At 42.4% G+C, this 13,720-nt stretch overlaps 1 protein-coding gene and 1 non-coding gene across 2 annotated transcripts in view; both read right to left on the bottom strand.

Moving 5' to 3' along the window:
• Window positions 1–1,920: 1,920 nt before the first annotated feature.
• LOC123487230 lies at window positions 1,921–1,975 on the bottom strand. Its single transcript, XR_006659686.1, has one exon. It is a non-coding gene; the product is annotated as a U7 small nuclear RNA (small nuclear RNA).
• Window positions 1,976–2,258: 283 nt separating this feature from the next.
• LOC123487229 (D-ribitol-5-phosphate cytidylyltransferase-like) overlaps window positions 2,259–13,720 on the bottom strand; it is a 32,639-nt gene continuing 21,177 nt past the window's right edge. Inside the window, exon 10 of the mRNA XM_045218407.1 lies at window positions 2,259–2,725. Within this exon, the coding sequence (XP_045074342.1) occupies window positions 2,621–2,725 (105 nt within the window). The 3' untranslated portion in view covers window positions 2,259–2,620. The remainder of the gene's footprint in view (window positions 2,726–13,720) is intronic.

Below are 13,720 nucleotides of genomic sequence, written 5' to 3'. Positions count from 1 at the left end.
CCATCCCCCAGTGAAAGTTACACCCCTGGTTGGGGGTATTCGAGGACCAGGGTTGGGAAACGCTGTGCTACAGCAAATACCCTAATGGAAGTGAGCTCATTGAGAGTCCCTTGTGGAGAATGAACAAACTACAACTCTAAAGAGCTCATGCTGTACCATGATTATCCACCAGGTGTCTCTATATCCTCAGAGATTAACAATAATGTTACTGAGTACACTAACTTTTCTGATCATTGTCTAGTCCTCAGACAATCAACTAATGAACTGAAAGATGAGCAAATCACATGCAGAAAATGTTTTAACACAAACAGCATCATATTATGATAAAACCTTCCCTCTGAAAACTGAAGCAAGGTTTATAGAAGCATGCAGAGTGGAGTGATCCTGATGTTCCCCGAGGCAGCTTCCTTCAACAGTCGGAATTCCACTCAATTATGGAGGATGTAAATCAGATCCGCCATGGAAGTGTAAATGGCACATACAAAGCAACAACAAAACCAATCGCTCTCCACCTCGGTACGGTGTGCTGTGGAATGTGCTGGGATCAAGAGTAAAAAGCCCTTTGATGTTGAGGCTTTCTTCCACTCCTGTGAGAAAAACATTAAGCTGAGGGAATCCTTGTTCTCTCTCTGGGACGCTCTCTCTTTCACAAACACACACGTTCTCACAAGCACACTTACAACATACACACACACACACGTTCTCACAAGCACACACACATACTGTAGCCAACGTGTAGCCTACACGTTCTCACACGCACACAGGTGTGAGTGAAGGCTGACTGAGAGGAGGGATAAACAAGGTTACACTAATACCCTGGATTCTGTGTACCTTTGAACTATGCCTCACTTAAAGACTTACAGTAGGATGATAGACTATTGCCTTGGGCCCAATCTTACTATGTATGATTAGTCCATACAGCTCCAGGGAGTTACTGTGAGGAAGCAGGAGCTTCAATAGGACTAAGCTGCTTCATTATGGGCTCAACTGATGTGTGGGGTCTCAGACAAAGCAATTACATTGTCCCTATCATGTTCTGTATATTTACCAGAAACACTGATGTAAGGTCTGTGCTACTGTATCCATTTGAATGGAATATGCAACCATAGGGATTGTGTCATTATAATGCCATAGGGAGATTCTCTACAAAATGGTCGATACAGCACTGAAACCAAAGGGAGAGTGAGATGTCCGAGGTGGTCTGCGAACCCCCAATGTTGCGGTCATAGCATAATCAAAACAAATAATTTATGTGATGGCTAAAATGAAAAGAAAAGTCATTTTATTGAAAGCAATCTTTTAATAACATTTAAATGTGGCACTCATTTTATACCTCCACTCAAACACGGCAGTACAAAATCACACATGTATACAGTAGATGTCAACTCCTCTCTTCCATTCAGCAGCACCTTTATCCAGTGATCTAGAGACCATCCCATATAATTTTAAAAAAAATAGTATACTATGGTATAAATACTATAGTATTAAGTGTAGTGTTTTTGCGGACTTTACTGTAGTGTTGAGTGTAGTATACTGTAGTAATCTGTATTATTTACAGTTAACTATAGTATCAGGGGCGGCAGGTAGCTTAGTGGGTAAGAGCGTTGTGCCAGTAACTGAAAGGTCGCTGGTTCTAATCCCCGAGCCGACTAGGTGAAAAATCTGTCGATGTGCCCTTAAGCAAGGCACTTAACCCTAATTGCTCCTGTAAGTCGCTCTGGATAACAGCGTCTGCTAAATGACTAAAATGTAAATGTAAATGTAATTAATGTAGCGCTTTTGAAGATTGTAGTATACTGTAGTATTTACTGTAGTGTTTTTGCAGACTGTAGTATACTGTAGTATTTACTGTAGTGTTTTGCGGACATTAGTGTAGTATTTACTATAGTGTTTTTGTTTTATTATCTTTGACATAGAAGTGGAGGCTTTCTCCTTCAGGAAACCTATTGGAGAAATACTAAAAGAGCTAATTTTCCATAACCTGTAGGTAGGTAGGACTGAGGTCTGATTGGATAATTCAGAGCTTCTGCTCTTTTCTATAACCTGTAGGGAACACAATTATGGGTGGCAGAAATTGGGAAATGGGGAGGGTAATGGGCACAGTATATGCAAATGTAAATACTGTAGTATTTACTATAGTTAAAAAAGCGTAGTGTTTTTGCGGACTGTAGTGTTTTTGCGGACATTACTGTAGTATTTACTCTAGTATTCTACAACATTCTATAGTAAGTACTACACATGATCGAGGGATACTACAGTGTGTAGTATATTATACTATAGTTTACTACAGAATTATATAGTAAGTACTGCAGTATTCTATAGTAAACTGTAGTGTTTCTTCATGTGAATGAAACACAGTACTGTTTGAAGTCTCAGACCGTAGGACTATAGACAGTCTCACACACTTGCAAAGCAAACTGTCTCCATATACACCCGTCTCATGTTAAACTCTTCCCTCTCCATCACACTGTTCCTTTTTCTAGTGCAGTTCACACCATACACAGAGTTTGAAGGCTTGGAGTGTTTCTCAAACACACCTTGTGGCCAAGCCGTAGGTGGGTAGTGATAAGGGTGGTCCGAGGCGAGGCTGGATGAAGTGGTCTGCTCTTCCCGGGTTGGCTCACGCCTGGAGCAGCTGTCCTGTCAGGGCGGGGCTTCTGTCCCGGATCAGAGCACATGACATCTGGGCCACCCTCTCCACTGACCGCCCCCAAAGTGTAGCCTCCTGCAGCATGCACATACATAAAGAGAGGCACTGTTAGGATCCTCAGTGCATACAGACCCACAGAGAGATGGTGTTTGGATCGTCTGCATAATCTGATCCACAGACAGACATGCTGTGCTGGTGCATATCCTGATCCATCCAACCAATCACAGTGGGGAGAATCTGCTTCACACATGTTTGACTGTTCAAATACAATACACAGCCCTTTGAGCTCCTTAAGAACGGACAGAAACAGTACAATCCACCAAGTATTCCCATCGATATTCAGACACACACAACCTGCTGGGATCACACCAGAAGCCTTGTGATCGACAGAAACCGTGTCTTACACAGAACCTCCCATGTCGAGTCCATTGTCTCTTAGGAGGATTCCTCCCTGGAAAAGCAGCCCTTCTCACGTTCTCCGGTGTCGTAATGCCTACCGCATGTTCAAACTCATGAGGTCCAATGTGAAATTGACCAGGCTGAGTATAGTATTCCTCCTGTAGCTCAGTTGGTAGAGCATGGCGCTTGCAACGCCAGGGTTGTGGGTTCGATTCCCACGGGGGGGGCAGTATGCAAAATGTATGCACTCACTAACTGTAAGTCGCTCTGGATAAGAGCGTCTGCTAAATGACTAAAATGTAATGTAAAAATGCATGTCCATAAATCGGCCAAACAAACATTGAGTGAAAACATCATAAATTCTCCTAAATCAAATTTTGTTAAGAATTCCCATTCGCAGGGTGGGTGGGGAAATTATCGTTGCCCACATGTTATTTGATAGCGAGTTCAATCAACAGACGGAAGCAATTTGAAAAGGGAGAACTTCAAAATTAAACCTCTATATGATTTTTTCTAATGTGTGTTTCTGAATTACAGGTCCCGTTGCACTCGTAAGCCCGAGCGAGGGCATTCTTTACAGTTTACAGTGCATGATACTGGACAGATCTGCAGCAAACCACACGTTCAACTACAGACATAATGTTTGTGTCTGTCTGATCTAACAGGCTAGGGTCCCACTGCTTTTAAAGGCAGACTCTCTACAGTTGTGGTCGTTTGCTTTCATGATTCCTCTGTGCAGTGTGTTTTTTCCAGGCTGCCTGCAAATGCCTTTTGTAATGGTTTTTCACTCCCTTCTCCATTCCTGACATCAGTAAGTGACTCCCGGTTTGGGTTAATAGTTGCTCGATGAGGCCTCAGCATTGGGATAAGGCTGGTTTCTGTCTTTCAGACCCAGCAGTGTTTAGAGAACTATGGTGCTGCTGTCCTGTTCCACCACTGATCTGTGATCTGAGGGGATCTCTTGACATGTACTCTACTCTATACTCAGCCTGGTCAATTTCACATTGGACCTCATGAGTTTGAATATCAGCCTAGTCACGAAGCATTGGAAACTGTGATGAAATGAGATTTCATTAAAGACTTACGTTCTCTGAATTGATTTGAATGATTGTTAGAGTGACTACTCGTTTGTGTACCTATAGTGCTTAATCTATTGCAACGGTGTCCATATTAGGACAGCCTCAGAGTCACAAGGAGTTGGTGTCTGCACTCATCTCCCAGTGGAATGACTTGTAATTGGATTGTTGTTTGATTTCATTGTGTAAAATTGTAATAGAAACCTTTATAATTCAGCCCCTCCTGGGTATTATTCAGATGAAACGTTATCAGTGACCAGACCTAAAAGATGTGTAGGGGCGCAGTGGAATGTACGTGGTGAGGTGTGAGAGCGCTCAGAGCAGCAACCATGGAATCAGGCCTGACCGTGGTTAATGTGACTGAGCACTAGGATCCAGAACTCCTGGAGCAACTCCCTAATCAGAACCAGTGTTGGGGAGTCAGATGACAAGCATTTTCCACACCAAGAGGGGATCCGAGGCTACAACTGCTGCTAGACGGATCAGCAATCATCTATTGATTACAGCAACACAAAGTCATAATGGAGTCAAAATATGATAGCTTTGAGCAGGCTCCAGGAGTATTTCATTTCAGCTTTTCCTGTGTTTGCCTATTATGTTTTTCTATTTACATTTGGCCCTGATTTTAAAAGCACAGGGAATTTAAAAAAAATAGTCTCTCCTGTTTTTCTTTAAGATGTACCAAAGTCATTGTTATTTTACTTAAAGGGATACTTCGGGATTTTGGCAATTAAGCACTTTATCTACTTCCCCAGAGTCTGATGAACTCATGCATCCCTTTAATTACTCGTACTTGGCAATGCAGCCTGGTCTCATAGACTAGATGTTACATAGTAAACGTAATTCTGTGAAACTCAAATAAGTAAGATATATTATGTTTGGTATGGTTACATAAGACAGATGGTTACTTAAGGCAAAAACTAAAGTAGGGTGGTTGGTCAGGGCGGATGGGTGGAGGTATAATGCTAACGTCTAGCAACCCAAAGGTTGCCATTTCGAATCTCATCACGGACAATTTTAGCTAATTAGAAACCTTTCAATGATTTACTACTTTTTAGCTACTTTGCAACTAATTAGCATGTTAGCTAAACCTTCCCTAACCCTAACCATTTTAGCTAATTCTTCCCCTAACCCTAACCTTAACCCTTTAACCTAACTCCTAAACTTAAACCTAACTCCTAGCCTAGCTAATGTTAGCCAGCTAGCTACAGTAGCCACCTTGTTAGAATTCGTAACATATTGTACGTTTTACAAATTCATAACATATTATGCGTTTAGCAAATTCTTTATATATAATACGAATTGTAATTTGTAACATACCATACAATGGGTGATGGACATCCACCAATTAATACACACCATATGAAAAATAGCGTTTCATACTAAATCGAGTGTCCCGGATTTACATACAGAATAATACAAAATGCTCGGAGACCAGGTTGGGCAATGAGGATGGGAGCCAATACATCTGTGAGCAGTCAACTGAATATGGCAGCAAATGCACTCATTTACCCCAACGTTGACTGGATATTCCTCCATTACAGAAATACACGTTGGTTTGTCAGAGATTGGGAGCCAAAGCTTTGCGAGAAATCAAAGCATTCTAGGAAATCTAATTGCAATTATTTTGCACCATAAGTAATCACCAATGCATTCTTTTGGTTTTCTATCTCAAACTGTCTTCAATCTAATTCAGAAAAATAACTTCTTAAAAAGGCAATGGCAATCAATTCCAGAATGTTCCATGTGTTGAGGCATTAGTGGACTATGAGGATGATAAATGTTATGAACCTGTTCATTAGTCCATTATTTACCACTCAAGTGCATCGTCTAAGGGAAAGTCTGGGAAAACTTTAAGAGTATAGTGCCATGTTGTGGGTCATTTGAGACAGCTACAATCTCAGCCCATCTAACCACCAAGCTAATGATCACTCCCCTTAACGAGGTCTGTTTGGTTATGAGCGCAACATGACAAGTCTGCCTGCTGGAAACTGAAAAAAGAGAGGAATCAAGAGAAAGCAACTGGAGATCACCAAGGAGGATCAAAGGTATAAGCCCCGTCTAAGCCTTTGCGTTGAAATATTTCCACTCGGGAAATACATGCCTTTGAAATATGAATCATACTTCATAACAACGCATTATTAAATCAACTAGTCGCTCTCTGGTACATGAGCAATAATTGAGTCCCTTTGAAGTCACTACAGCTTTGAGTGGACACAACTGTCGCTGGCTGTTGCCGCTGTCGCCTACTACTGTGGGAGAAAACCAACAAAACAATGAATAGAATAATTTGATAGACAAATATCGGTCTGTAAACCCTCATACATATACAGTGCATTCGGAAAGTATTTAGACACCTTCACTTTTTCCACATTTTGTTACATTACAGCCTTATTCTAAAATTGATTAAATTATTTTTTTCCCTCATTAATCTACACACAGTAACCCATAATGACAAAGTGAAAACAGGTTTTTAGAAATATCTTATTAAAAAACAGAAATACCTTATTTACATAAGTATTCAAACCCTTTGCTATGAGACTCGAAATTAAGCTCTAGAGCATCCTGTTTCCATTGATCATCCTTGAGATGTTTTTACAATTTGATTGGAGTCCACCTGTGGTAAATTCAATTGACTGGACATGATTTGGAAAAGCACACACCTGTCTATATAAAGGTCCCACAGTTGACAATGCATGTCAGAGCAAAAACCAAGCCATGAGGTCGAAGGAATTGTCCGTAGAGCTCCGGGACAGGATTGTGTCGAGGTACAGATCTGGGGAAGGGTACCAAAACATTTCTGCAGCATTGAAGGTCCCCAAGAACACAGTGGCCTCCATCATTCTTAAATGGAAGAAGTGTGGAACCACCAAGACTCTTCCTAGAGCTGGCCGCCTAGCCAAACTGAGCAATCGGGGGAGAAGGGCCTTGGTCAGGGAGGTGACCAAGAACCCGATGGTCACTCTGACAGAGCTCCAGAGTTCCTCTGTGGAGATGGGAGAACCTTCCAGAAGGACAACCATCTCTGCAGCACTCCACCAAATCAGGCCTTTATGATAGAGTGGCCAGACGGAAGCCACTCCTCAGTAAAAAGGCCCATGACAGCCCACTTGGAGTTTACCAAAAGGTTCCCTAAAGGACTCTCATACCATAAGAAACAAGATTCTCTGGTCCGATGAAACCAAGATTGAACTCTATGGCCTGAATGCCACTCGTCACATCTGGAGGAAACCAGGCACCGCTCATCACCTGGCCAATACCATCCCTACGGTGAAGCATGTTGGTGGCAGCATCATGCTGTGGGGATGTTTTTCAGCGGCAGGGACTGGGAGACTAGTCAGGATCGAGGGAAAAATGAACAGAGCAAAGTACAGAGAGATCCTTGATGAAAACCTGCTCCAGAGCACTCAGGACCTCAGACTGGGGGGAAGGTTCACCTTTCAACAGGACAACGACCGTAAGCACACAGCCAAGATAACGCAGGAGCGGCTTCAGGACAAGTCTCTGAATGTCCTTGAGTGGCCCAGCCAGAGCCCGGACTTGAACCCGATCTAACATCTCTGGAGAGACCTAAAAATAGCTGTGCAGCGATGCTCCCCATCTAACCTGACAGAGCTTGAGAGGATCTGCAGCGAAGAATGGGAGACACTCCCCAAATACAGGTGTGCCAAGCTTGTAGCGTCATACCCAAGAAGACTGGAGGCTGTAATCGCTGCCAAAGGTGCTTCAACAAAGTACTGAGTAAAGGGTCTAATACTTATGTAAATGTGATATTTCCGATTTTTATTTGTAATACATTTGCAAAAAAAATCTAAAAACCTGTTTTTGCTTTATCATTATGGGGTATTGTGTTTAGGTTGATGAGAAAAAAATACAATTTAATCCATTTTAGGATAAGGCTGTAATGTAACAAAATGTGGGAAAAGTGAAGGGGTCTGAATACTTTCTGAACGCACTGTCTAACTGGTTTCTGATTGAAATGTAGGCCTATCCGATGACAGAAAGAGGAAACCGAGGCATAAATAATGGCAGCTCACTCAAGTTACTCTGGATGGGCTTGACAGACATGGCGGGTACCTCTCCTGACCCTAGCTCACCCACTAAACTGTTCTGTCATTGGCAGAGTCTCTGTCTGTTCAGTGCTCCCCTCCTCTCTTCTTTCTACTGCTGGCGCTCCAGGATGCATAAACCCCTCTCACTAATGAGGCCCTATCTGGCCCATTGTTACGAGCACATGCACTCAAGACACACACACAGACACACAACACGTACTCCCTGTATATAGCCATGTCATTTTCTATTCCCTGTATATAGCCATGTCATTTTCTATTCCCTGTATATAGCCATGTTATTTTCTACTTCCTGTATATAGCCATGTTATTTTTTATCGTTATTGTTATTCACTGTGTATTATTTATATTCAGAAGGGCCCGTAAGCATTTCACTATCAGTCTACACCTGTTGTTTATGAAGCATGTGACGATTTGATTTGATTCACTTGCTGAGAGAGAGGGAATCTGAAACGAGGGGGATTTTCATTTCTCCATGTCTCCAGCACCATCTAGTCTAGTCAGGCCCAATAACATGTCCTCCATGGCCGAGGTGGTTTTCCATTGGCTCTCAGTCTCACCATGTCTTCCAGAGGTTTAATATGGATGGGGAAAACAGTTGGTTGGGGTGCAACACCACACACAAATAGGCCTACAGTATCTCTGAGACGTAGAGGAGTGCTGAGACATGTGGAATAGAAAGACACCTGACTTGGAGTAGAAGTATTATAAAACGGGTAGTTTGGATTCTGGATGCTGATTGGCTGAAACAGCATAAATGTAATGATTGTATTGTAATCGATGCTTGTCAAATGCCTGCTCTAAATATGTGTACCAATGAATACGTATACACACTAGGTATAGTACCCACCTGTGTTGTGGGCTACAATGAAAAAAGTCCCTACACATGTATCTGAGACCTGGTGCTCTCACAACAACGGTTGGTCAATTCTTTAACATTTAATTTATCAAGCAAAGATTTCATAAACAATATAATAGCCCTAGAACCCAAACGAGCTTGACAAATGCAGCATTAGACTAAAACCACAGAGCACTTTGATAATATATTTCACCAATATTAGACATGATGTAACCTCACTTTTGACTTTATAGTGACAATCTGCCATGGACTTTCATATATAAAATCTCCCTGACAAGTCCATCATTTGTACATATTAGTGGGAAAAGTGTTATATATGCCATATGTAATCCAAGAGCATACATTATACTCATAAAAGTTACTCCTCTACATCAATCATCCACATCTAATAGTTTAGTACCTAATACATTACATTTCTACATGGATGTGTTTATTTAAAAGTGCATTGACAAATGAAATTAGAATAGGTAACTAAAGGTATCAAAAGTTAGTGACATATGGGATAAACACAAATGCTCTCTCACACACACACACACACACACACACACACACACACACACACACACACACACACACACACACACACACACACACACACACACACACACACACACACACACACTAGCCTTGTTATTCCAAACTGAAACCACACGTTTACAGAATGGAACTTCAAATCATTACAGAGTCTATTTTTGCATACTGTTTAAGAGGAGGATTTTGACAGGCGTAAGACTACACGTCTTTGAAAGAGGAGAAAACATCAGCAGACCACACAATAAGCAATCCTTTGGGTACTAGCTAACTTTACTTTTAAATGCCACAGATGCGATCAACCTTTCCATCATTGAAGCAGAGCCGTGAATAGCAGTCCACCGCCACACATGAAGGGGCTTTTTGAAGCTTTGGGTTTTAGCAATTAGGAGTTTTAACAGTGACAATTTGCACGCCTCTGTCATTTTGAGATCTCAAGCCCTGACTAGCTACCAAGGGCTCCCACTTCTGTTCCCTTCATGGTGTGCCAGTGGAGCTGGAGTCCTCAGTAAAAACAGCTCATGGAAAAGCTTTCAGTAGCGCAGGGCCAAGTGCACTGGAAAGAGCTGTTAGAATCACACTACCCAGCAGAGAAATCATCCAAATGGCCTATTGAGACATTCTGTATGACAAATATTTGGGACGTATTGTCATTTTTGTCTATGCTTGTTGTCCTGTTAGCCACGAGGAGAGTATCATGACTAGCATCACAGCTAACCAGCAGTTTCAAACTCTTCCATGAGCAGATCCGCCTTGCTAAAACAATGCTGAAAATTAGCTTCTTGCTTATTATCATCTAAAATAGTAGGCTAAAATAAGAAAAAGTTGTATAAGAAGCTCTCCCCAAATGACCTATGAGGTGAGTCCCATTGGTACAATAGGATTGGGAAAAAAACACCTATTCCCTTTGGTTTAAAGGGATTGTGTTTCGGCCTTCTGACAGCATGTCCTTTGGTGGGTATTGACAACCCACCCCCCCCCCTCCCCTCGCCTCTCATTCTAGGGGAAGGCGGTAGCTAGGGGCTAAACAGACAGAGGGGGATAGCAGGTCTGGTTAATGTCCGGTTCAGAGACATGATATGAGCCCAAACCTAACACCCAAGATTTGGGGTAATTTCATCCAAAGTACGGCCAACAAGGCTACTGCTTGGGCCATGCTAAGTTAGGAGGACCCAACACAACAATTGAGGCGTTGAACGTGGCAAGGTGCCAGAATATCTGTATTTGGGATGACCTTGTCCCTCCCATTCTGCCGCACTTCATTTGAAAAGGACACGTATTGTATGAGAATGCATGAGTGTTTCCATGTTTATCCTCCTCCACTTTTGTGTGGAACTCAGACTTTCCAGCCAGGGAAAACCGCACTTGTATTGATACATACCTGCTTCTTAGACCCCATTGACAAGACAATTGTTGTTGCACAAACCGCTCACAGCATCCTGACAAGTACCGTATGTATAGACTTCCCTTTGGCTAACCAAACAACAAACCCAGTCAAAGTGGGACACAGAGCATTTCAGCAATGAAAATAAAGGAAGCTTGTGTTTCCATAGGGTCTTTTCAGAATGAATGCTGTGCTATTTCAACAAGCTCTAGTGAGTGATGACTTTGTTTGAATTTGACCCACCGACAGACATACCTCTAACAGTAACTAGAACAATGACTCTTCAGTTATAGAGGCATGAAGACATGTATGCACTGAGGATGTATGCACTGGGACATACCAAACTCCACCCACATGACAGACAGACAGACAGATATACACACACACACGCCTCATTTGGTTATCATAGTAGAAAGTCCCCACATTACAGATAAACATGACACGGTCTGTATCGTAGGACATCTCAGGTCAAATACAAGTACTGGTATTTCACTGACACCCCAGGCATGACACACCCTGTACTTGAACCCAGTACATCCTGGTCACGGCTTAGCGTCCTCACTTCCACTCCAAACAAGGAGGTAGAATGTTAATCGCAGACATATCTCCCATAAGCCAGGCATACAAACACTGGTGCAACAATGTGTTTCTACACTTCTGTCAAAACAACAGCATCTCACAGACTAAACAACGAGGGGATATGCAGGTGGTGCAGCCTACCAGACGATGAGTGTGAGACTGAGTAGGCAGGCAATGGGCCGTGCAATTAATATCAAAACACTTCACTAAAAATACCAATGGGTGTTTGAGACAGCGCATTACTGATTTAAATAAAATCAAAACGTTTGGAATTGGATTCTATCATCACATTCAAAGATATCTGTAGGTATGATGTTCTAACATTGTAATTACATTCAAGGTTTACTGTGAGGATTTTCCACTGCCCAAAACACACAATACCGTATTACAGTGAGGTCTTCCCCTAATGTAGACACAGGCACACAGCTGGAAGGTGAACACTATACAAACAAGCCTTAAGGGAGCCTGTAAATCAAAAGCGTAATCCCTCCAGTGCTATGTCCCTCACAACATCACCAAGACTTGGAAACTCTACCCGCCAATACTGTGGGTGGTCAATACTGTGGGTGGTCAATACTGTGGGTGGTCACAGCGCACAAAGCAAGTGGTAAAGTAAATACACATATGAATACACTTTGGCATTCTTTGCCTGATTATATGTTTACAAACTAATTTAGAGAGACCTGGAATGTATTAATCCACTATAAGAACATATCCTTTTGTTTTTAATAGTTCCCGTAGTTGGAATGCCGAGTCTAAGTCAAGTCCTATCCCTGAGAGTGAGAGAACCCATTGCTGGTCTTTTTAATCGACCAAATCAAAGCTGAGTAAACAGTGCGTTTGGTATGTCTAATTCCTCCCTAGCCAAACTCCTGCGGTTGAGTTTCACACAATACCGACACACATCTGCCGCACTCTGGGCACAAAAGATCAAGCTTGATATCCTGCACGTCGCCTGGGTCCACATCTTCCCAAGGCCCTATGGGCCCTGGTTCAAAAGTAGTGCACTATATAGGGGAAAGGGTGCCAATTGAGACTCAACCAGGGGGTTTCTTATCTCGGTTTCCACAGGGATCCACCATAACAGTTACAGACATCATTATGAGAAAACAAAGAGAACTAATTCGGCTTATGACAGGGGAAAATACTGTGTGAACGAGCGGCTGCATATTGGAACATAAATCTGATGCTAACCATTAGAAGATATACAGGAGATTGGGCCATCTGTCAGCGCTGTCGGATATGTTATTGGAGTAACGCAAAACAGCTTTTCAAATCCCCCCATCATTTCACATTGAGGTTGAGTTTTTGCAAGCACTTGATTCATTTTATCTACGGTTCGTTCAGCCGTGCACTTTTTCTATGCAGTGCCTCAAATTATACAGTACACTTTTTCCAAACCCTGGTACATGACAGATATCAAATCAACAGCGCAAACTAACCACATGTATTTTAATTACTTATTAATGTGTTGTAATTACAGTTTTCCTTATTCCTTGCATTCTCACCGTGTCAGTGTGGGTCCTTTTCTAACAAAGGTCAAATAGTGCTTAGATTTGTCCTGTTTCACTGCATGTACAAGTAGGTAACCTGTACAAGTGTGAGGTGTGAAATGGAAATGTGTTTTTTGCATATCCCAACTCCTCCGGAGACACCCTCGTAGAGTGCCATTATTCACGGCGTCCCTGGAGCAATTTGGGTATTAAGCAATTAAGTGCCTTGCTCAAGGGCAGATCGACAGATTTTTCACCTTATCGGATCAGGGATTCAAATTAGCAACCGTTCGGTTACTGGCCCAACGCTCCAATCACTAGGCTACCTGCCGCCCTTATGAAAGTACTCTTGAAGGGTGACCTACTCAAGGTCTGTAACACACCTTAGTTAACACAAATACACGTGGCATCTCAGCCCAGGATAATTGTTGAGAGTGATTGGGAGCGTGCCGAGATTACAGTGGCGGTGGTCGTCCCTGCTCTCCCATGATCCCCTGTGACCTCGGTGAGGGTGCACGTCAAGGTAAGACTATGAGAAGGGTGTACAGTTTCACCTGCCTGCCATGCGGACGGTGAACCTAAACAGGTAAGAGAATAGACCTATAGAGCTTTCTCTTTCTCTTCTCTTTATTTTTCTCTTCTTTTCCCCGTCTTTTCCAGAGGCTAATCTCTTCTCAGG

This window comes from Coregonus clupeaformis, unplaced genomic scaffold, assembly GCF_020615455.1.
Source record: "Coregonus clupeaformis isolate EN_2021a unplaced genomic scaffold, ASM2061545v1 scaf1548, whole genome shotgun sequence".
Lineage (NCBI taxonomy): Eukaryota > Metazoa > Chordata > Actinopteri > Salmoniformes > Salmonidae > Coregonus > Coregonus clupeaformis.
The sequence above is the reverse complement of the archived record's forward strand: the minus strand, read 5'-3'. Positions and strand labels throughout refer to the sequence as shown.